Here is a 23,919-nt window from a genome sequence, read left to right on the forward strand (position 1 = left end):
ATTCGTTTCCAATAATTTGGTACACGTTCCACGAGTACGTAACCGCGTCTCCTCAAGGGCACAGTGCCATAGTTCTCATTCACCTCCCGGCCAGCCTGAAAGTTCTGTAAACGGTGATTCTGATTCAAAAAGCACTTCAAATACTAACCTGCACCAACGGGAGATGAGATTGCGTGCCGTCAATTCTTGGCGATAAAAAAAATTCACCAAAGGGGATCCGAACCGCTATCTGATGCGTGCAAAAACTGCAGGACGCTTAAGCTTCGTCTTTAAGAGTGGGACGCCACAGCATGTTGCAGCGCTGCCACGGAACGCCACCGCCCGTTCGGAGCGACACCTTGCCCGTTGGACAAAACGCTCGGAGTCTCTATAGTAGGGTACAGCCTAAAGAAACATCGTCAGCTGCATGACTACACCTACTGCAGGGAAAAGGCCTCTCACATGTATCTCCAATTAACCATGTCCTTTGCCAGCTGCCCCATCCCTAGCCTGCAAACTTCCTAATCTCATCCGCCCACCTAACCTCCTGCTGCCCTCTGCTGCGCTTGCCTTCTTTTGGAAACCACTCCGTTACCCTTAAGGACTAGCGGTTACCTTGCCTTCGCATTACATGCCTTGCCCAAGCCCATTCCTTCCTCTTGATTTCGACTAGGATGTCATTAACCCGCGTTTGTTACCTCATCCACTCTGCCCGCTTCCCGTCTCTTAATGTTACACCTATCATTTCCATTTCCATGCCTCGTTCGTTGCGTTGTCCTCAACTTAAGCTGAACCGTTTTCGCTAGCCTCCACGTTTCTGCCCCGTAGGTGAGTACCTGTAATATACAGCTGTTGTACACTTTTCTCTTGAGGGATATTGGTAGCCTGCTATTCATGATCTGAGTCTAACTTGCCATATGCGTTCCACCTCATTCTTATCCTTCTAGTTATCTCCCTCTCATGATCCCGATCACCTGTCGTTACCTGCCCAACGTTGACGTATTTTCTTACCACTTCCACTATACAATGAGTTCTATGATATGAAGCACGAATGACAAGTGTAAAAAGACTGAAAAAAAAAAGCAGGGTTGAGTGTGATTTTTGCTATCTTTTGATGCCCTGCACATCGTGTGGGTCCTGGTGGGCTTTTACCTGGTGTGTGGATATAAGTGGAGGTTCAGCTTTTGTTCAAATAAAAGTTGGAAGTTCAGCGCTCTGTACTATCTTCTCATTCTTCCTAGTTTTGTGTTCGCGCTGCTGGCACATATGGATCGCAACCAACTATAGCCCGGCAGATGGTGTCGAAGCATGCCCGCCAGCATTCTGCGTTACTCTGTGAGAAGTTTCCGTCTTCTAAATCGAAGCGCAGTTCGATGTCGAACCGTGAAGGCGCACGCCGCAACAGCTTTGTTTTAGCAAGGGGAGCAAGAAAGAGAGAGGGACTCTCAGCGTACACTCTCGAAGCCGGCGTGCGCCCAGGCCCGCACTTCCCCCCTCCCCTGGTGAGTGATGGCCAAAGGGCCAACACACGTCGGGACCAGTATCCCCCTCGTAGCACCAGCCACCATGGCAGCGCCGCGGCAGCGGAGAGCAGGCGCTCCTGGCTCGGTCGGAGCGGCCTGGGAATTAACCACCCCTGTACATCACTTCAATCTGCCACGAGCCGATACAATTTTCCTGTCGATCTTGCGATTTGTGGAGCACACGACTTGAACAATACGAGTGCCCTGCCAACTGTTGTCGCTTACTTGTTCTTTGCTATTTTTTTTATCGTAGTTCGTCTTACATAGAGGAGCTGGGCTCGATAGCAAATTAGCACCAAAGGTCATCACAACATAAATGTCTCGTTTTGACGCATGGCTAATACATGCTCGGAGCTAAGGTTTCCACGGCATGCTCAAGCTATTCGGTTTTTAGAATTAACACAAAAGCAAGCAAAGACATAACATGCGCACCAATGCGGTTGAACGGTTATGCCCCTTCCACACGGGCGCATTTAGTGTCACTTTCCACGAATAACATTCGCCTAAGTGTCACTCGATGAGCTTTATCGACACTTTCCCGCAACCGGGATAGCCCCGCTCCAAGGAAAGCTCCAACCAAACACCGAACGGGCACAAGCTGATAAACGAGTCCCACCGACCGGCCCAAGCAGGTGTCCGAGTACCAGCCGAAGGAACGCCGCTCCGGAAAACAGGTGAGCTGTGCGGCCATGGCCTCCAATGCCATTGCTCGGGAAAAGGCGCTGCTAGAGGAGGTAATCGCAGCCATGCGTCGAGAAATGGCAGGACTTCAAAGCTCTCTCTCAAACCTACACCCATTCTAACCGCCGTCAGTCTGAGTGTACAGCAGAAGTCAATTCTTGGACCGGCAGTCGACGCTCGTCTCCCGCTCATGTAGCTCCCCTAGTGCGCCGCAACATGGCCCCTCGACAGCGGCAAATTAGCGTATGGCGATGGAACTGCAGGGGGTTCCGCAACGTGCGGGGCAGCCTGCTGCAGCTCCACGTTCAACGCTCGGCAAACAAGCCTTCTTTAAAGCCTTCACCCACTCGACGGCGACGGTCACCGCGACGCTCGTCCAGAGGAACATAACCGCGATCCAACATACCACATAGTTCGAGTGCGCAGTACACGCTCTTCGAAATCGTACCCAGGAAGAAGGGGGACGCCAACCTCTTCGCACTGAATCTGTAGCTCGCCTTTAAAGGACAGAGGGCTGGGAATTCCTGACCTCCTCCAAGAAGCCACGCGCTTGGCGGCCACAGCCCAACTCTTAGTGGTGGGCGACTTCCACGCTCACCATTCGGCTTGGGGTTAACGCAATACCAACCCCAAAGGCTGTGGCGGACAATACAAAACTTAGGCCTCATAATTCTAAACGACCCCCACGCGGTGACGCGAATCGGCAGTATAGTGTTAGTGCGGACACATCGCCAGACCTCACCAAAACCGTGCGTGAAGCGCAATGGTCAAACACCGGACACACGCTGGGAAGCGACCACTACGTCGTCTCACGACTTTCAATACCACGCCACACAAACCCCAACTGCGCGCACCAGAATCACGGACTCAGACAGATCCAGACGCCTCCGGGAACAAACCGCATCTACGCACATAGACGACATCGCTGAGTAGACTCGCACGCTCAAAGAGGACGTCTCAGCCACCACGGTAGACGCACAAACTACGGACCCACATCAAACGACGGACACGAAACTCCTGCGCATGTGGGAGGCGAATGCCAGCATACTCAAACGCTGGAAGGCCCAGCGTCACAACAGCTCAGACGGCGAGCAGAGCAGCTGGAAAGACAGATCGAAGCGTACACGCTAGAACTGGAGAAACAACAATGGGGACAGATATGCGACCGTCTAAGCGGACAACTGCGAAGCACGAAAACGTGGCTCCTGCTCTGACACCAGCTAGATCCCACGCAGGCAAAGCCCACCCAACGTAATCAACTTGCTCAGCTCATACACCAATATCAGGTCACGGACGCAGAGCTGCTTGCAGACCTGCGCAACCGATGCCTTAACACGTCGCACACAGACCGGCTTCTTGCGTCCGAGGGACTCCCTAACGAGTCCCTAGAAGCGCGCGGACATCACGGACGCCGAAGTGTGGTTCGCACTCGGTCAACTCCGCACCACTTCAGCGGCAGGGCCGGATGGAGTAACCAATAAGACACTAGGGAAGGCGACATCCTGCAGGTACGGAGACACGCCACGGTCACATTCATCCTGAAGCCAGGCAAAAAAATTCTTCATAGAAAACCTACGCCCCATATCCTTAACGTCGTTGATTGAAGTTCATAGTTCTTCAGCGCAACGGCACGTTTTTAGCCAAGGAAAAGAAGACAGAAGACAGAAAAGAAGAAGGACGAACACAGCGCTGACTTACAACTGTTTATTCAGAGTCACACACACAGCTTAAATACTCTCAGACCAGCGCAGGCGCACACCGTAAAACGTCGTGCGTGGGAAACCTCATGGAACACGTTATCCTCAAGAGGCTACAAAGCTACGCACAAGACCGCGACCTCATCCCACAGACGATGGTAGGATTCAGAGCGAACCCAACCACGCAAGACGTCAGGCTCAAACTCTTGAGGGACGTCCTAGACCTCACATACAGGAAAGGCACGAGGGCCATCTTGGGTTTAGACCTTAAAAACGCCTTCGACAACGTCTCGCACGAAGCCATTCTCACAAACCTCTCGCGAATCGACCCAGCGGTGAGAACGGCCGAGCTGTCGCTGGATGTGTCACCTCGGATCCCATCCCCCAAGGAAGCAGAGGCAAGGCTCGGCCCTGTCGCCCTTCCTGTTCAGCCTCACCCTGATCACGCTACCCCCGAAAGTGGCCGCAATCGAGTATCTGCAACACAGCTTGTACGCGGACGATGTCACCTGTGGATGTCCACGGGGAGCGACGGCCAAATAGAGGAGACGCTGCAGGAAGCAGTGAACATCATCGAGTCGCACGGCTTGGGTCCGAATGCTCGCATCCCAAATCGGAATTGCTGGTGCTCACAGACAGATTGAGAGGCAGCCTCAGAGACCAGACACCCCCCCTTCCACTACACATAACTGTAGGAGGACGCCCTATCAAAGAAGTACCTACCATAAGAATTCTCGGGATACTCATTCAGAGCAACTGCAGGAATAACGAAACCATAGGCAAATTGACCGCCACGGTGAATGAAACCAACCGGCTCATACGACGAATAGCCAACAAGATGTATGTATGTATGTATGTATGTATGTATGTATGTATGTATGTATGTATGTATGTATGTATGTATGTATGTATGTATGTATGTATGTATGTATGGATGGATGGATGGATGGATGGATGGATGGGTGGATGGATGGATGTATGGATGGATGTACGGATGGATGGATGGATGGATGGATGGATGGATGGATGGATGGATGGATGGATGGATGGATGGATGGATGGATACGGCTGAACCCTTTAAATCGGGCGGTGGCTCAAGCCACCTAGCCATTTCTTGTGAAATTTTACTCTGTCTTGCTTTTAGCCACCAATCAGATAACCTTCGCTTGGTTACTTCTAACCTCTTAAAATCCACTTTCCCTTCACTATCCCTAAACCCCAATGCCTTGGGTAAGTCAGCCCCGCTGCTTTCCACTGTACGGTGAAGCCCTTTACAGAAAAGAATCAAGTGTTCAGCCGTTTCCTCCTCCTCTCCGTACGCAATGCACAAAGTGTCTATCTCCTGGTACGACTCTATACGTCTTAGTCCGCAAAACTCCAGTCCTGGCCTCAAACAACAAAGAGCTTCCCCTACAATTATCATAGATATTTTCTTTGACAATTTCCTGTTTAAAGGTCCGGTATGTTCCCAGTGCCGATTTCGTCAGCATCCCTGTTTTCCACAGAGCTCTCTCTGTTTCTTTAACCTTTTTCTTAACCGATAATTGCTGATTTGCCCCCTTACTGCTGTCCAGATATTTGCTTGTCAATTTTCTAGTTCGCTTTCTCCATTTCGTGTCAACATTCTTTATATACAGGTATCTGAAAACTTTCCTAGCCCACTGCTTTTCCTCCATTTTTCTCAATCGTTCCTCAAATGCTATCTTACTGCTAGCCACTCTGCTCTCGAAAGACGCCCATCCCATATCACCCTGTACCCCCTGATTTGGTGTATTGCCATGTGCTCCCAAAGCTAACCTCCCTACTCCCCGTTGTTTAATTTCTAGCCTTGTTTGAACATCTGGCCTCAAACACAGGACCGCATTACCGAAGGTCAGGCTAGGGACCATCACCCCTTTCCAGGTCCCTCTTACCACCTCATACCTATTGTAATTCCACAGTGCCCTATTTTTCATGACAGCTGCATTCCTACTAGCTTTATTCATTACATATTTTTCATGCTCTGTCAGATACTCAGAACTGTTATTTATCCACACCCCAAGATACTTGTACTCATTCACTACTTTTAGCACGAACTCCTGTATTCTAGAGACGCGGCATGAGAACGACCTCTGCCGACTGATCCAGGCATTCGTCCTCAGTAGGTTCATTTCATTGTCTTTATTTTCTCTAGGACAGAGAAGGCGACAGGACTAAAAGCTCGTAAGCTTGACAGAGGTCCTGCCCCCTTTATCAACTTGGCAGTACAGTACACAGGCAGAGATTTTCAATTTTCCAAATAAACACTGAAAAAAAAATAACAAAACACTTTGTAAAAAAGCAGCGCTATGCATTGCAGCACAAACATAGGTATTAGAAAAACAAATAACTGGTCACGGGGAAACGAAAAAAAATAATAACAGGTATAGGTTTAAACTGAGTGCAATATTACGTAATCTTGCTAAGAAAAAATCGCTTAATAACATCACTTGAATGCTGAAAGGGGTCAAACAATTCTTTCGTTCGTGTGCACTCTGCCGTACCCGCACTCTTTCAAGCGGAGAAGATCAAGATAGAATGCCTCCTCCGTCAAGCTTACAGGACAGCACTCAGTCTTCCGCACAACACGCGTACCGCCAGATTGCTAGTCCTTGGCATACACAACACACACTACCCGAACTGTGCGAGGCATACCTCACCTCACAATACGCACGTCTCACGCGATCCAAGGCAGGTAGGGCAATCGTGCACCGTATAAAGACCAACGCTGAACCCCTAACGAAGAACAAGCACCCTACGCACCACGAGGGAAGGCGCCTTACACGCCAAATACAAGGACTTGTAGCGGCGCTGGTGAAGCTGGAAGCGCGATCTGGCTCGCGCCGAACAGAACGCATTCGGCAACCCCATCAACGTCAACAGCCCGCTCCGCCGGCTCACCGGCCGCGGCTACCGGGACCTCCAATAAATGTGGATCACCTTCCACCTTCCGCGGCTGCTTACGCGGACGCGGCGGAATATCTACAACACCGAACAAAGCGTACGCGCCGTGACCGCGGTTCGCCCCTGACACGGTACCCTCCTCCGCATTAGCCGTTGCCAGCACCTCGGCTGACATTGCATTCAGCGATTCAAAAGCAGCCATACGCAACTTAGCGAGGATCTCTTTCCACACCCCCGCAAGGGAGATCGAGCTGTGCCCACTCGAGCAACCCGGGGAACGAGACAGCCCACGATTATGCCCGAGGTTTCGTCGGCCGGGCTCCTCTGAGGCGAGTTTCTCGAAGGATGGCCTCAACTCATTCCACGACATAACACACAACTTTCGCCTGGAAAGACGCCCTTTCCCTCCGCCGCACAAACCCCCAGGGATCCAGTTATGCGCTCCTCCTTTCCTCAAAATCATCGGCGTCTAGACTACCGTTGCCAACGAACACAATGAACGCCGACAGCTTTCGCTTTGTATATCCTGGATTAGCTGAGCTAATCCACATTTATAGAACGGCTGTCGCGAGCGTGAAGCGGAGCTGTCATGGACGAGCCTCGGACGCTTAGCACGCCTTGTCCTTGCTTTTTGCTCACCTCCACGTTAAGCCACTGTCAGCTTGTTTATATTTCAATTAATCGGTTTTGGTGGCATCACTAAGATTCTTAAGCATCTGCCAGGTGACGCCGTCGTACCTTGGGGCCGAGTGGCTCTTCCCTAGAGCGAGCGCCGCCGGCAGTTCTCCTACTGTGGACGGCTTGTCAAGTTCGGGATCTAGCGTAGACGCAGTAACGGGAAGAAGGTTATCAGGAGGTTGGTCTGCAGCGCGCGGAAAGAAGGTCCGAATAAGTTGCTTCTCTACCGAGGACATCGGCTGTTGCAAGAAGAGCTCTGCGGAAATGGAAGTCCGCTTGTTCCTTTTTTCAGCCACGCTTCTGTAAGTTATGCGAACGAAACAGCGCAACTAAAACGAAGGACCGGAAAAAGAGGTGCACGGACAGGCGCTGACTTACAGCTGACTGTTTTAATCGGAAAATCTCTAATCGCTGCATCACAGCCTCGCGTCATCATCGCAAACTTAATAGCCTAAAGAGAAAGGAAGACACCAATTGCTGAAGCGTAATCGCCTACAGGCTCCCACGTTGTTCCAACAGCCATATCTCGCGCTTAGACAAGGCCATCGAAGTGCTGCTCACACACGAGTCAGCTTCTGAGAAGACATGATACGCCTCTACTACTTCCCGTACTATAGTTGCCCTTTATGACGATACAGCACCAAAGTGTTGTCAGAGTACGGAGTAATGCCGCCGCGGTGGCTGAATGGTTACGGCGCTCGGCTGCCGGCCCGAAAGACGCGGGTTCGATCCCGGCCGCGGCGGTCGAATTTCGATGGATGCGAAATTCTAGAGGCCCGTGTACTGTGCGATGTCAGTGCACGTTAAAGAACCCCAGGTGGTCTAAATTTCCGGAGACCTTCACTACGGCGTCCCTCATAGCCTGAGTCGCTTTGGGACGTTAAACCCCCATATACCATAAACCAAAGTACGGAGTGCACAGACAGGATTTGCCAACTTTGACGAACAAGAGCCTCCCAAAGAATTAGCGTGTTCCAACACGCAAATTCTTTGGGAGGCTCTTGTTCGTCAAAGTTGGCAAATACTGCCTGTGCACTCCGTACTCTGACAACACTGTTGTGCTGTGTCGTCATAAAGAGCAACTAGTACGAGAAGTAGTAGAGGCGTATCATCACAGAAGCTGACTCGTGTGTGAGCAGCACTTCGATGGCCTTGTCTAAGCGCGAGATATGGCTGTTGGAACAACGTGGGAGCCTGTAGGTGATTACGCTTCAGCAATTGTTGTCTTCCTTTCTTTTCAGGCTAGTAAGTTTGCGATGATTACGCGAGGCTGTGACGCGGCGATTAGAGATTATTTATATGTGGTCTTCCGATTAAAACAGTCAGTTGTAAGTCAGCGCGTGTCCGTGCATCGCCTTTTCTGATCCTTCGTTTTATATTTGCGCTGTTTCGTTTCTATAAGATGCAATACCAACCCGCCCGCTATGCTATGCTCCTTCTGTAAATGGCCCAGTTTACAGAGCCCTTTCTCTTGCCCCATCTCAGCGCAGGCGTGGTGCGTTTTCTCCGTCTAGGCGAACTGTGCAGTCGCGTATGGTATTGTAAAGGCGACGAAGTTTTCGAAGATCCTTGTGGCGCTTGCCGCGTGTACGGTAGCGGTTCGTGAGGACAGAGGCACGTTTCCGAAGGTTGACTAAGTGGTTGTCGAGATGAGCTGTTGTGTCGCTACATTCTGTTTCTTTTGTCGCCATCGCTTTAGCTGTGGTAACTTCATGGACAAATTGTTGGAAGCTATGTTGCGACAATTCACGAAAGCGCTGCCAATGAAGTGAGGGCAACGTCTTCTTGGCTCGAAGCCGTTTGTTGACACGAATGGCAATGGGGAAGTTATCACTGTTCCACGTAGTGTCTAAAATTTCCCAGTGTTGTACCGCGTCAAGGGTTGCAAGAGTAAAGTCCGGTGCAGTGTCGGTTTGTCTAGCGTGGAGGCCGGCACACGTGGGCACATGTGGCTCGTTGCAAAGGCATAAGTCAGAAAACTACATGGCTTTTTCAAGACGACGCCCCCTGCAGTCGGTCGTGGAGTAACCCCACAGAACGTTTTTCGCATTGAAGTCACTGCCAACAATAACTGGACTGTGGTGATCGGCTGCAATCAGTTGCTGAAGCCATTCATAACTGTCCACTCTGAGATGTGTGGTGCAGAGGCCTGTCGTAAACAGACACCAAAATTATGGGTCTACGGCCCGGTGACCTCATCTTCACAATGACCTCTGGATGTTCATTACTGGCTCCAGAAAGGCGGATCTGCGTCGCCTCGCAATCTGCGCGTACGAGGAGTGCAGCCTGAGTAGTTACTATAACTTCATCCGTGACCTTTGCCTTATGTTCTACAGCAGGATACGTGAACATCCCCGGAAGGGCATACATGGTTCTCGCGCTTCCCAAAACCTGGAAAAGATCCTTCTACCATTTCCAACCTCAGACCAATTGTTCTCACTTCCAACGTCTGCAAATTGATTGAGCGACTAATCAACAATAGGATTGAATATTACCTGGAATACGCCACAACTTGCTACCATCCTGCGCAGACAGGCTTTAGCCCCAATTTGAGAACACAAGTTTGCTTATGGCTGCTTCGGTGAGTCATTAATCGAAGGTCGTGCCTGATTACGTCCTCGCGGTCGACATGAGAGAAGTTTTTGACAACGTCGATCACAATGTCATCCTTGCGGAGCTTGCCCAGGCCTACCCCAGTCAATAGGCGCTTAACTGGCTACGCAACTTTCTCCAGAGCAGACCCGTACGTCTCAACTGTGGCACCCAAGATTGGACCCCTCGCTGATACCACCTCGACAGGGGAGTTCCACAGGGCTCAATCATCGGCCCTTTACTCTTTAACTTGGCAGTGGCGAAGGCAGAAAGACGCCTTGAACAAGGCAGAGCAGCAAGGTTCGCGATCTACGCGGACGACGTAACAGTGTGGGTCGAGGCCAATGATTCTGAGTCCGCTGATCACATGCAAGCCGAGCTGCAGGCAGCGGTGCATAACCTGGAGACCTCACTAACAGAGCTAGGCCTCGAACTAGCACCTGAGAAGACTGAATTTCTCAGCACTGATGCAGGACTCGCACTAACGCGTCCCAACAGTTGCGTCTTCTCATGGCAGGTCAGGTGCTCACATCTCGTAACGGATCACTCAAGCTTCTCGGTGTGCCCGTCAACAGCTGGAACAGACCTCGTATATGCTTGGATCAAACGCCTCAGGAACACCTGGAAGAGCGCCCTACATCTAATCGCTCGCATGTCAAACAAGTACGGTGGGGCAAGGCAGGAGGCTTGTCAGACGCTGGCTCGCACGGTAGCAGTCGGCACGATTCTCTACGGCGCCCCCGCGTACGAAGTGACCACGAAGACCTAGCTCGTCTGCACAGGGCCACGTTACGCACCGTAACGGGTCTACCACGGCATACGCGCATCACGGCTCTAGAGGAAGCGGTGGCCCTTCCTCCTATACACAAAATCATTGAGGAAGCTGTAACTCGGCACGAAACAGGGACGCGCTGCGGAACGCTGGGACCGCCATCCCTCTGCACCGGTTGGTGAAGGCCGGCCGGCACCGCCCTGGCTTCGTCCACACATCGGCCGCTGCAGACGTACGGCTCCGTCCAAAGCACAAGCGGCGGCGCGGCTGAAAGCCTAGCTCGACACACGGCCGCTGATCGGGATGAGGAGGACATACACGCAGATGCATCCCTGAAAGACGGCGTCGTATCAATGGCAGGGCGCAGCCGTGACAATCGCAATTTCGGTGGCTGCCGTACTATTCGTGCACCCGACGGGTGCATAAAGGAAGGGGAACTGCTCGCTATGTACGGCGCTCTACTGCAGGTGGAAAACGTTCTGGCCGGCAATCCACTGCTACAAACTGCAGTAGAACACGTTCCGGCGCAAGTTGGTGCACAGCTTGAGTAGCTGAAGCGCACAACACACAGAGAAAGAAAAGTCCTCGCGCCCGCGAGGAATGGTTGCCGTACGATTCGGCGCAGTCGAAAACTGTGAAACGTGTCACTGCCATCATGTGCCTTGAATCCGCTCTAAAGCAATCACGCCAAAGCTTTGACGCACAGATGCAAAAGCTTAAACAGGCAGGCTTTCCTTCCCTGGTGCTAAGTTCTCTCACGGAAGCATCCCTGAAAAAGGTGAAAAAAGAGAGAGCGAGGAGGGCGCAGTAAGATTGAAACTGATAATGCCAAGCCAACAGAATGCCCTTTTGAGCTGTGGGAGTAGTTTACAGCATCCGCTGAATTGCGGGGAGGTACGACGTATCAATGAACGTCTGATGGATCATAAACGTTCGCTAGGAAATGGTACCGGGTCACATTTGCCTCATCACTGCAAGGACTGTGGCAAAGAAGAGCAGAAAATTTGTGAAGCAAAGCTCCAAGACACTCAGATATTATGTACAAGCAAAGATAAGACTGCCGTGAATAGCTAGAAGCCCGCGGGATTAGACAAAGCCGGAGTTATTGTGTTAGCACCCCGTCGATTGTCATTCGCAAGAATGAATGCATGTTTTTAGATAAGCTTAGAAAGGGTTAATTCACTTTTGTACCCTCCATTGTCGTATTGTCTCCCCTTCCACCGCGCCTTCATGTACATAGTAGGCCAGTCCTGAATTATTTGCCTGTCTTTTGTGCGCTGACATGTCGCGCAAAATCCCAATACTCTCCGATTCGCACGAAGCTCCACAAACCATTCTCGGCGCACCCAACAGCACGGCAGACTATAACCAGGGCCCCCTCAACCACCCTGGACACACGGGCGATGACGACGGGAACCAGTCCGCTCACAGCGCGGCTCGGGAGCGGGTCTCGTTCCTTGCTCCGCTGTAATACCCCGCCGTTACCGACGACCCTGCTGATATGTCCAACAAGTTGGCCGTCATAACGTGCAGACTGGAGCGTGCCAAACAGGGGAGCCGTGCACGACTTGCGGCCGTTACACCACCGGGTTACCTCGGCTGCTCTCGCACGGCATGAGCAGATCATCGCCAAACATGATCCGCAAATGGCCCTCGCTGGCAACGTAGACGTGCTGGCCTGTGCCACCTAGTCTGGCAGAGTTCCGCAGCCCACCGATGGCGAGGAATTTCGTGCACTGACCAGTGCCGGAGCGAACGGCACCTTGGAAGATATTGGCAAATGTGCTAAGATAAGTGTAAGCGTGGCTAGACCACCCATGCCGCCCTTTAGTGTATCAATAGGCCTCTACTTTCCCCTTCCTTAACGACCCAATTAGCCCCCTTTTCTGAATAGACAGTTCATTCAATTTATTCGCAACTAAGCTCGGACTAAGCAGCACAGTACGCGCAGCATTCCACCTTCCATTGGATTTTCCATCACTTGGAAAGAACAAAAATGCTGGGGACAAGAACAGCTGCCCCGGGCAACGACATATAGAAACACAAAGTAAGAGGTCCTTATGTGGAAGCACGCAGCTGGCGCCTGACGGCCATCCGTCGCAAACGTCGCAAGCGCAGCAGAGACATGTGCACAGAGAGGACGTATGAAAAGGGCGCACTGTCAGCTAATGTAGCCACCACTCCCCTTCGTATCGTGGTTTCGACCGCAGCGGTGGCTCAGTGGTTAGGGCGCTCGTCTACTGAGCCGGATCCGTACCCGGGTTAGAATCCTTCCGCGGCGGCCGCGTTTCGATGGAGGCGAAACGCTAAGGCACCCGTGTGCTGTGCGATGTCAGTGCACGTTGAAGATCCTCAGGTGGTGGAAATTATTCCGGAGCCCTCCACTACGGCACCCCTTCTTTCACTCCCTCCTTTATCCCTTCCCTTACGGCGTGGTTCAGGTGTCCAACGATGTATGAGACAGATACTGCGCCATTTCCTATCCGCAAAAAGCACATTTATTATTACTATTATTGCACCAATGGCCAATTAACGTGGCTGGCATTAAGCGGCATTTTATGCGACAGCGTATACAGCTCAGTCAGCACGTGTCGGAAATAGTCGGGGGCTGCGCAAAGAACCGTATCATGCAACTGTTTGCCCCAGAATGGACCGGACGGGTCACACGATTCAGCGTTTCTTGCAGCATAAACGTACCAGATAAGTTAGAGCCTACCTCGCGGCAGGGATTGGAACAGGCGACCTGTAATCGGGGCTGCGTAAAAAAAATCGTACCGTGGTAATTTGTGGTTTGAGGAACGGAAAGGCGCATAACTGGCTCCCTGGACAACTCAATCGCGCTTTGAGGTACGTGGGGTGGTGAGAGCTGTGCGCTGCCCGCATAGAAAGCAGCGCGTTTTTTTTTTCCAGCCCAGCGAAGCTCTGCGGCCGAAGGTGCCAAAACAAAGGGTGGACGCTCACCGCAAATGAGTATCGTTGCTGCGTCGGCTTTTTCCCCTAAACGGGCCGCTACAGGCACGCCCGAGATCTGCACCACAGAAATGTCCAATCCAGAGAGGGGACAACACGTCGGCGCCCAGAACAAGCAGTCTCGTTCTTCTCCCCAGTTCCAGACCAGCGCATCTTGCGGTCAAAGCACCCGCCGGGGCACCGAAACGCAGGCACTGTTTCCGTCGTGCATTCGGGGATGCGATCTTCTGCCATTTTTTCCCCTTCGTCTATGCTATACGTTACAAATAAGCTAACCTGCTTCCCTCGCTTTTTTTTCCCTCTGGTCATGACGCAACCATTCCGCGCATGGCTGCGCTGACCCGTGGGTGTCCTGGCGGAAGTGATCATATACTATCCGCGCAGTAAAGAATTTCTTGTGCCAGGGACCGCAGACTTGAATTCCTGATTGATTTTGCAGCGAAAGCTGTTATTCACAGCACATACTGTCACGTGACCAGCGCCGTTGTGGTATAGGCCGTTTGCACGAGGTTCCTGTCTAACATATACGTCGACGACACGGATAAGGTGAAGGAACTTGGTCAAGCTGACGTCTAAGGAATCAAGGGACGATCTGAATTTGCCTGGCATGAAACACCAGCCCACGCAATAAGGCAGCACGCGTAATATAGTGTGACGTCATCTGGAAAGTTAGAATTACGACCGCCCATTAATGCGGGCCGGTTCTCGACGTACAAATTTAGACCACATTAGTGACGAGTTTAGCTGCGCTGTGCAACGTGAATGTTACGCAGGCTCAGGCACACACATCAGCTGAGGTATATATATATATGAACCGGTGCCTAAAAGATCCCAGCAGTGAGCCTCGCACTTGTTATTTAGAGTTGAAACGCTAGACGGGAAAGTGGCATGCATGCGCGCGTTGCGTACATCCAGCCCCAGCGGCGCCACTCTTGGCAGTGCTAGCGTCTCCAGCTGTGAAACAAAGCAAGGACTACTAGCACAGGTTGTCAAGCAGCAGGCTTGTTCTGGACACCATACGCTGTCCCGGCCGAACTTCCCCCCAAGGGACATCACCAAGTCTGTGCTGCCGAGCATGTTTGCGCATAGAACACGCCGAAGCTCGCGTAAGATGAAGTCGCTTGCAGAAACGCCGTCGATGTGGTGCCGCTGTCTAGGAGCAGACGTCTAGGGATCGGCGCAACGCTACGAACGCTTGCACGGGACAGCAAGGCCGCGTTTTCCACAAAACCTTACCGCCAAGTGGGAAAAACGCACAGATGGTCGGGCCATATTTACAAATAAAATAATGAAAGCTTTCATAAGTTTGAAATCGTTAACACGAAAGGTATGCGTGCAACCAACAATTTAAAAAGCAAAATTACTTGCACTGTTGCGTTGAATACAATACAACAAGTTTCGATTGCTGCATGGGAACAACCAGACAGTTTGTAAAAGAGTTTGATGTTGAAGCTGGCATGCGGTGAACAATTTCGCACATTAGCTCAGCCAAGCATTGGGAGAAAATGTGGTCGACAGTGTCCGATGCCACTGATGATACAATATAAAACTAGCTGGCAAAGGGAGGCGCTGACTTCAGGGGCGGGTATCAAGAACCAGTGCTTCGTCGGCGAATAGAAATAAAAAAATACGGGCATTCTTTTACTCCTGCTCTTCTTCTCGACATTGTCCGGGCCTCCCCCGGAACGCAACCGGGTTTTCCAAAATCACACCGACGCCAGTGTAAAACAATTGACCAGATGTCGTAGCGTAAATGTATGCGGAGGATATACAGGGTGCCCCAGCTAACTTTAGCCAGAGTTTAAAAATATGCAGCAACAAATGCCTTTGAAGAAGGGTGATGCGCAAAGCAGACTGCTAGCACAGGAGGAAGCGCTTGTTTCGTCTGTCTTCCTCCTGCGCTGTCTGCTTTGCGCATCGCCTTTTTTCAAAAGCATGCATCAACTAGCCACCCAGAGTGTACTACTAGCAACAAATGCATGTTGCTGGCTATTGTATGAAACAACTCACACTATTTTTGTATTGGACCTAACTGCATAATTAGTCGAGATCAATTAACCAACTTCGCAAGCAACGAAGATAGGCGAAAAAGGCCAATGAGAAAGTTGTTGAATGGTCCGCGAAGCGTCCCCCTGAACAGTTTCGAACTTTCCATCCATTACGTATCGGCTTTCTTTTTTTTTTCGCTCTCTGCAGATGCTCGCGAAATACAAACAAAATGTCACTTGAGATGTCCGCTTGCGCGCCACGGTTGCAGTGCTCTCACGTTCTGCCTAACAAACAGTTCATTTTAGCCCGGCCTGCTTTTTTAAAAGGTGACCGGGCTGCGACGCACGCGCTGGCTGCGCGATTACGTAGGGAGCGCAATTAGGCGATAAGGACATCTGACCTGCTTAATTGTCGCTATCATCAAGCGCCGCGAGGGAAGCATACCGCCGGCGTAAATCGTGCACATCCAGCTGCTGCGTATCATGCCCTGTCGCCTTTTAAGCGGCAGCACACCGGGATAAATGAGCTGTTCGTTCTTACACGGAACTGAAATCGCGGCGCCCAGGTATTTTTTTTTTTGTATTTCGCGGATATCTGCAGTGAGATAAAGCAAAAAGCTGACACGTAATAGATGCAAAGTTAAAAACTGTTCAATCGGAAGTTGCAGTGGGCTGTTCTACAACTTTCTCCTCGGCCTTTTTCGCCTATCTTCGTTGCTTGCGAAGCTGGTTAGTAGCCTCGACCAGTGATGCAGTTAAGCACAATAAAAAAACAAAGTGACTTGCTCCATGCTCGCGTCGTCTTAGAGTGCCGCGGCGTATTCTTGAAGTTATCTGGGAGGCCCAGTACGTACACAAAACGCCGAAACAGGGACGCTTCTCCGTGGCAGCGACATGACGATTCGGCCTTCGAGTTGAACTTCATTCCATTACGTGCGTTCACGTGAGGCGGTAGCTGGGCGCCTGAGCGCGACGAACTTTCGGTCTGGCGACGCCATTTGGCTGACATCTTTTCCGGTCTGTGGCGCCAATTTCTGCTTAGCTGACGCCACTTCTGGTCATGACATGACTTGTCATGTGACTCACGCACACACACACACTGCCACGCACAGCATCGACACTTCCGCTCGATGCCACGAGACGTGACCGGTCTATTGCGTAACACGAAGTATACGAACAACCGCAGTGCTGTAATTGGCGTTTTTAAAATACAATACAAGACGGTCAATATCGGCGAGTGTTTAAATTTAGCGGCACAACTGTCATCATACGTACGCTATTAAGTGTATATTTCGCTACAAATCCAATGCAATGCTGATAATTGTGCTCATGTTTAAGCGCATAGCATGAGCGAATAAGTTGACAGATAAGCTGCCGACTTGATCGCACGCAAGCGACTTTCACCTGGGAAGCGCTCGGCCCTTCGGCCTATATTCCCTATAGTCTGCAATGGTGCGCATACTTCCGTAGCAAGATGGCGGATAAGGTGGTCTGAGCAAACAGCTGCACGAAATAAGGTCAAGTCGTTTCCTTAATGCTCAGCTTGACGCGTTGTCAAAGTGCGACTTTACAGCACAGCCGAGTTCAGCGTGTTGCGCAATGCTTATTAAGGCGAAAGCCTTTACTGGCTCATTCTCCCGTCCGTCCGTCCGTTACGCTCTTCAACTCGGCAGGAAATCTTTGTGCACGATGAGATTGGAACGACCATACTTCCGTTCCGCAGCCGAGCGTGCTAACGACTACGCTACTTCCACCCAACGCATGTGTAGTCCTCCTTGTCTAGGACGCTGGAGAGTGTTTGCGGAAGGCGTCGAATCAGACGGATGCCTCCCAAAGGCCCTCCAGCACTTACGAGTCACAAACAATTGTGCACTTAATTAGCATCTTAACCACACATCAGTGACACAAGCAGCAACACCGCGCTAAGGCTTTCGCCTCACCGCACTTCAGGACAACGAAGTGCCCCCCCCCCCCCTGAATTTTTCATTTTCACGAGACAAACACTGTCGGCTAGGAACGCGCCAGATTAATTTTGATCACCTCCAACGTGCAACGAAACTCGGCCGCGACCTCATTCAGCAGCGATGGTTAATTACGGACACTTGACGGCAGAGCTTGCTATCGTGAATGTGTAGTCAATAGGATGGTCATACAAGGACCACATATGCTTGTGCAGGAAACGTATGCAAGTTTCCTTTCTTCAGGCGCAGAATTGAACCAAAGTGGAAAAAAAAACCACCGACGACCAAAGAACGACATTATGCATGATACTTCTCTTGACCGCGTTTTTTTTTATAATATTTTTTTTTATAATACACTGACCACCGAGTGAAACGGCACTCGTGAAATTGTCGTCCCGTAACCAGTGCTGGGTTCCGGAAACAAAGGAGGTTGGAGGACAATCTATTTTCATTGACACAGTGTATAGAAATTGCGGAAAAGGAACATAGGCCCTTATTGCTAGCATTTCTGGATATTAGGGGAGCCTATGACAACGTTACTCAGGAGCATTTGTGGGACATATTGGGCACATTGGATGTGGAAAATGGAGTAATTAATCTTTTAAGATATATATAGAGGTAACAGAGTGCTCATAAAATGGGAAAAAAATGTATCAGGGCCTGTAGAGATACAGCGGGGGCTTAGACAAGGATGTCCTCTGTCCCCTTTGTTGTTCATGTTGTACCTGCAAGGTTTGGAAGCCAAGCTAGAGGGGAGTGGACTAGGCTTCAACCTATCTTTTTTCAAGCAAGGGGAATTGATTAAACAGACATTACCGGGACTAATATACGCGGACGATATAGTGATAATGGCTGACAACAAGGAAGACCTGCAGAAGTTGTTAGACATATGCAGTACAGAGGGAGATAGATTAGGCTTCAAGTATAGTAAGGAAAAATCTGCAGTCATGATATTTAATGAAGAGGGCGGCGAGCATAGAATACAGGAGTTCGTGCTAAAAGTAGTGAATGAGTACAAGTATCTTGGGGTGTGGATAAATAACAGTGCTGAGTATCTGACAGAGCATGAAAAATATGTAATGAATAAAGCTAGTAGGAATGCAGCTGTCATGAAAAATAGGGCACTGTGGAATTACAATAGGTATGAGGTGGTAAGAGGGATCTGGAAAGGGGTGATGGTCCCTAGCCTGACCTTCGGGAATGCGGTCCTGTGTATGAGGCCAGATGTTCAAGCAAGGCTGGAAATTAGGCAACGGGGAGTAGGGAGGTTAGCTTTGGGAGCACATGGCAATACACCAAATCAGGGGGTACAGGGGGATATGGGATGGGCGTCTTTCGAGAGCAAAGAGGCTAGCAGTAAGATAGCATTTGAGGAACGATTGAGAAGGATGGAGGAAAAGCGGTGGGCTAGGAAAGTTTTCAGATACCTGTATATAAAGAATGTTGACACGAAATGGAGAAAGCGAACTAGAAAATTGACAAGCAAATATCTGGACAGCAGTAAGGGGGCAAATCAGCAATTATCGGTTAAGAAAAAGGTTAAAGGAACAGAGAGAGCGTTGTGGAAAACAGGGATGCTGACGAAATCGGCACTGGAAACATACCGGACCTTTAAACAGGAAATTGTCAAAGAAAATATCTATGATAATTGTAGGGGAAGTTCTTTGCTGTTTGAGGCCAGGACTGGAGTTTTGCGGACTAAGACGTATAGAGTCAGGTACCAGGAGATAGACACTTTGTGCATTGCGTGCGGAGAGGAGGAGGAAACGGCTGAACACTTGATACTTTTCTGTAAAGGGCTTCACCCTACAGTGGAAGGCAGCGGGGCTGACTTACCCAAGGCATTGGGGTTTAGGGATAGTGAGGGGAAAGTGGATTTTAAGAGGTTAGAAGTAACCAAGCGAAGGTTATCTGATTGGTGGCTAAAAGCAAGACAGGAGTAAAATTTCACAAGACATGGCTAGGTGGCTTGAGCCACCGCCCGATGTAAAGGGTTCAGCCGTATCCATCCATCCATCCATCCATGGCCGATTTCTTCCCTAGTTGGACTCGTCTGCACACGTAGGTTTTAGTTTTTCGCACTTCCGTTCGCTTTGTTTTCTTCTTCTCCCTTCGACAACCAGAAAAATCCTTGCGTCACGACCAACCAGCGCCGTGTTTTCCCGCCTCTTCTCATGTTTGAACGGTGACCCTACTTTCACGTAAGACGCACAAACTGGCCCCACAGCGGGTGTCAAAACACTTGCAAACTTTGTTAGGCACAAATTTAACGCGTCGCGGCTCTGTGGGTAGCTTCTAGTCAAGCATGCACAATGGTGAATTTAGCGAATTTTCTTTTTCATTGTTGATCGAAATTCGTTTACTGAGCTATGAGAAGCTCTTCGGAACCGGCTGAGAGCCAGTCGAGGCAGCTATATCGGCCCATACAGCACGCAAGACTGCTGATTAGTGCATTGCTTGCGCCGGCCCCTTCCACTCGTTCCGCTCCCTGAAACTATCCCTCCCCTACAACAACAACAAACAAACATCTATAAAATTTGACGAACTGCCTGCAGCTCACAATGTGCAACAAAAGGCGCGGGCCGAGGAAAATAAAAGCATAAGTACTGCGGAGGGAAGAGAAGCTTAGCTGGGGACACCAGGGACTGCGACGCTAGCTCCAATCGGGGCGACATGTCGTTCACGGTGCGTTTCCTCCACCTCTAGAAACAGCCAAACCCAATATTGGCCGTACTTGTTGGCGATGACACAACGGTTGCTAGGGTGACAACGCATCTCGCAACACTCCCGTGAGCCGCCGAAAAACTTCGTCCTAGCCACTGTATCTGCTCTTGACAAGGCGCAATATTCTTCTTCTTTTCCAGTTATCACATCTTCAGTTTCAAGTGAGAAACCAAACAAGCAGTCTCTTTTGACAAAAAAGAAGGGGCATCACACTCGTCAGCATTTAAAGGCTCAAGCCAGCACAGCGCGCCGCGTTTATAAACGTCCAACCAAATTGTAAAGCGCCTTTATAATAAAATAAACTTCTGGTTGAGAACACTGACATGGTGTGGGCAATGCAGCGAGACTAATTCGGCAAACACGCACCCTCCATAAAATTTACTGTAGCTCGAAAAGCAGAGCAAATATAACTTCGCCACAAGTTCTTGAGCCTTGTAGTCTATACCTGTGTTGGATAACAGCAAGAAACTCGGCATGTTTTGTGGATGACAGGTCATGAAAGTAGGTAAACTGTGCTTTCTACAGTCGTTACGATTCTATTGATATTTTCCTTTCATTTACCAATATTCTGGACTGCCCGCCGCATGGTGCGCGTCTGTCTTTTTCGGCTATGCCGTACCCAAGCGACGCATATCTGATGAGATATGAAGTTTGCAATCTAACGAAATTTGATAACGCGAGCGCAGCCGTCACGTGTCGACGCGCGCCACTCAGCCTCTGGCGGTCCGTAAATAAAGGAGCACCCTGCGCAAGAGCAGACGCGCCGAGGAAATACTCTGCTGGTGTGAGCGGCGAAAGACATGCGACCACGATCACCGATACGCTTCCGGCCCAAAATGCAAGGCTCGTGGAGCCAACGGAGGTCGCTGCAGCCCACGCAGCAGAGAAAGAAGAAAACAGGCACTCACCAAGTGCGCTCGTCCAAGTTGAGAGGCACAGAAGAAGTAAACCCGCCGACAAGCCAAAGTCCGAGGACGACACGCGAGCCATGCTGATGGTTGAAGCCAAGTTCGGACCGATCGCATTTCGGTTCCCCCGTGGAGGTTCTTCGATCTGGGAGGTAGCGAACAGCCGCCGCCGGCTGCTATCACCTCGTTGCCATGTTGGTGGTTCCGCGACTGCGAGCCGCCGCTCGCGAGGGCGCAGTTTAGTATCTGCGCGGGTTGCCAACTTCCTCGAAGCCGCTTCTGCGAATTTTGGTTTTGTTTTAGAGCGCTCGCGCTTGCGCGGTAGCCGCCCGCCGTTTTCATTTTTTTTTTCATTCCGCGCGTAATGTTGCCGTTATTGGTTCCGAGAACCTCCCTCCAATTCTCCGTCGGTGATGGCGCGTTCCTCGAACTGCTGTTTGATAACTCGGTGCCGTGGTCACGAAATACACCTGCTTTCGGTTTGTTGGACGGTAGCGCACCACACCGTGCGTGGAATGCGCCTCTCTTCACGTCTTCTCTCAGTTACAGGGATCACATTAGCCTCCTCCACATCTCTAGCTGCACGTGCCCCGCGACGCAATCGCATGAATTCTCAAGAGCAGTGCATGATATGAGCTTAGTTTTAACCGATTCGTCAACCGTCACGCAGCAGCAAATACTGCCCATGCAGAGCTTGAGATGCTACATAAATAAATAAATAAATAAATAAATTGCTGTTTAAATCCAAGTTAAATGCATATTTGTTTGAAGTGAAAAAATGCACGACAAATAGAGAAAAAATATATACTGCACAGCATCGAAATGCTCTGGACATTGCACGGCCTTAGCTGGCAACATTATGATGAACCCACTAGCCCAACAGCAAGTACTTCTGGTCACAACCTTCCCTAAGTAGACGTATTCCCTTACCGTTTCCAGCACGTCGCTACCAACTGTAAACTGCCGTTTCCTTCTACTACTGTTGAGCACTACATTGGTTTTCTGCAAATTAATTTTTACACCCTTCTGCTCTTCCTGTATAACTCGCTGATCAAGCATTGAACCTCATCTCCGGAGTGACTTAACAAGGCAATCCGGAATGCCTCCTCTAAACAGGCAGTGAATAGGTTTGGTTTATGGGAGTTTAATGTCCCAAAGCAACTCGGACTATGAGGGACGCCGTAGTGAACGCCTCCGGAAATTTCGACCACCTGGGGTTCTTTAACGTGCGCTGACATCGCGCAGTACACGGTCCTCTAGAATTTCGCCTCCATCGAAATTCGACCGCCGCGGCCGGGATCGAACCCACGTCTTTCGGGTCAGCAGCCGAGCGCCATAAGCACTGAGCCACCGCGGCGGCCTAGGTAGTGAATAGCATTGACGAGATCGTGTCTCCCTGTCTGACGGCCTTCCTTGTTGAAATTTTATTGACGACTTTGTGAAGGATTATGTTAGCTGTGCAGTCGTTATAGATATCTTCCAGTATTTTCACGTAAGGCTCTTCTACACCCCGATTCCACAATGCCTGCATGCATGACTGCTGAGGTTTCGACTGAGTCAAATTCTTTCTCGTAATCTTTCTACCAAACTTGCACAAGAGCGCATAGTTGGGCTATTTGGCGCTTATCTGTGAACACGATGAGGAAACGGCATGTTGTCATGCCTCTTCTAGCGTCCCGTATAAATACGCTGTTGCCTCATGTTCGCAGATTTCTACAGGTCTACCTTAATTGCTTTACCAGTAGAGTGTAGCGGTGTTGTGATTTTGCACAGGAATCTTAGATTATTAAATGATGATGATGATGAACAAGATGCTGTCCAAAAAAAAATGTTGCCACAGTTCGCCCAGACCACACAAGTCTGTAGTACTTGAAGTACTAAAGGACTTGGTTTAGACTGTCCCAGTTGTTTGCGTCACCGATGACTTTGTGATCAACTCCGCCACGTTTCCTCCCTTATATTCTCAGCACAAGTTAAGCTTTCTCGGGCAAACATTTTGGAAATTGAAAAATTGTACGACAATGTATGGAAATATTGAAGGCAATTGCATATTGTTCTGATACGTAGCAAAATCTTTCTTTCACAGTGTTTCCAGCGATCGCATCGAACAGTTAAGACTGCCATATAAACTCAACGGGGAACGCTTTTGACGATAGCAAAAACGTGAATAGAAAAAGAAAGTACAGGGCTGCCATCGGGTGATCTGCGGATACATTGATTGTCATAGTGAAATCTACATTATATGAAAAAATTGCGTTCATAAACGGTTTCCCGATCAAAAATTCTCTTACCAGAATTGCTGGGTATGGCTTTTTTTTTCCTCTCAGCGAGAGACAAAAAAAAAGTTTTGATGATCACGTGACAAGAGTAGCTCTGCACGTTGACTTGCCCCTGGATGACGCCATCGGTACGCCTGCTCATCACAAGTGATCTATGGCAGCTGAAAATAACGCACCATGATGTGATATCACTCGGACTCGCGAAGTCAACCACTGAACTCGGTTTCATACACCAGGTGCAGCGC

At 50.2% G+C, this 23,919-nt stretch overlaps 1 protein-coding gene across 1 annotated transcript in view; it reads right to left on the minus strand.

Moving 5' to 3' along the window:
- LOC144110216 (uncharacterized) overlaps positions 1-21,626 on the minus strand; it is a 71,612-nt gene extending 49,986 nt beyond the window's left edge. Inside the window, exon 1 of the mRNA XM_077643054.1 lies at positions 21,396-21,626. Within this exon, the coding sequence (XP_077499180.1) occupies positions 21,396-21,477 (82 nt within the window). The 5' untranslated portion in view covers positions 21,478-21,626. The remainder of the gene's footprint in view (positions 1-21,395) is intronic.
- Between the last annotated feature and the right edge of the window lie 2,293 nt (positions 21,627-23,919).

This window comes from Amblyomma americanum, chromosome 11 (assembly GCF_052857255.1).
Source record: "Amblyomma americanum isolate KBUSLIRL-KWMA chromosome 11, ASM5285725v1, whole genome shotgun sequence".
Lineage (NCBI taxonomy): Eukaryota > Metazoa > Arthropoda > Arachnida > Ixodida > Ixodidae > Amblyomma > Amblyomma americanum.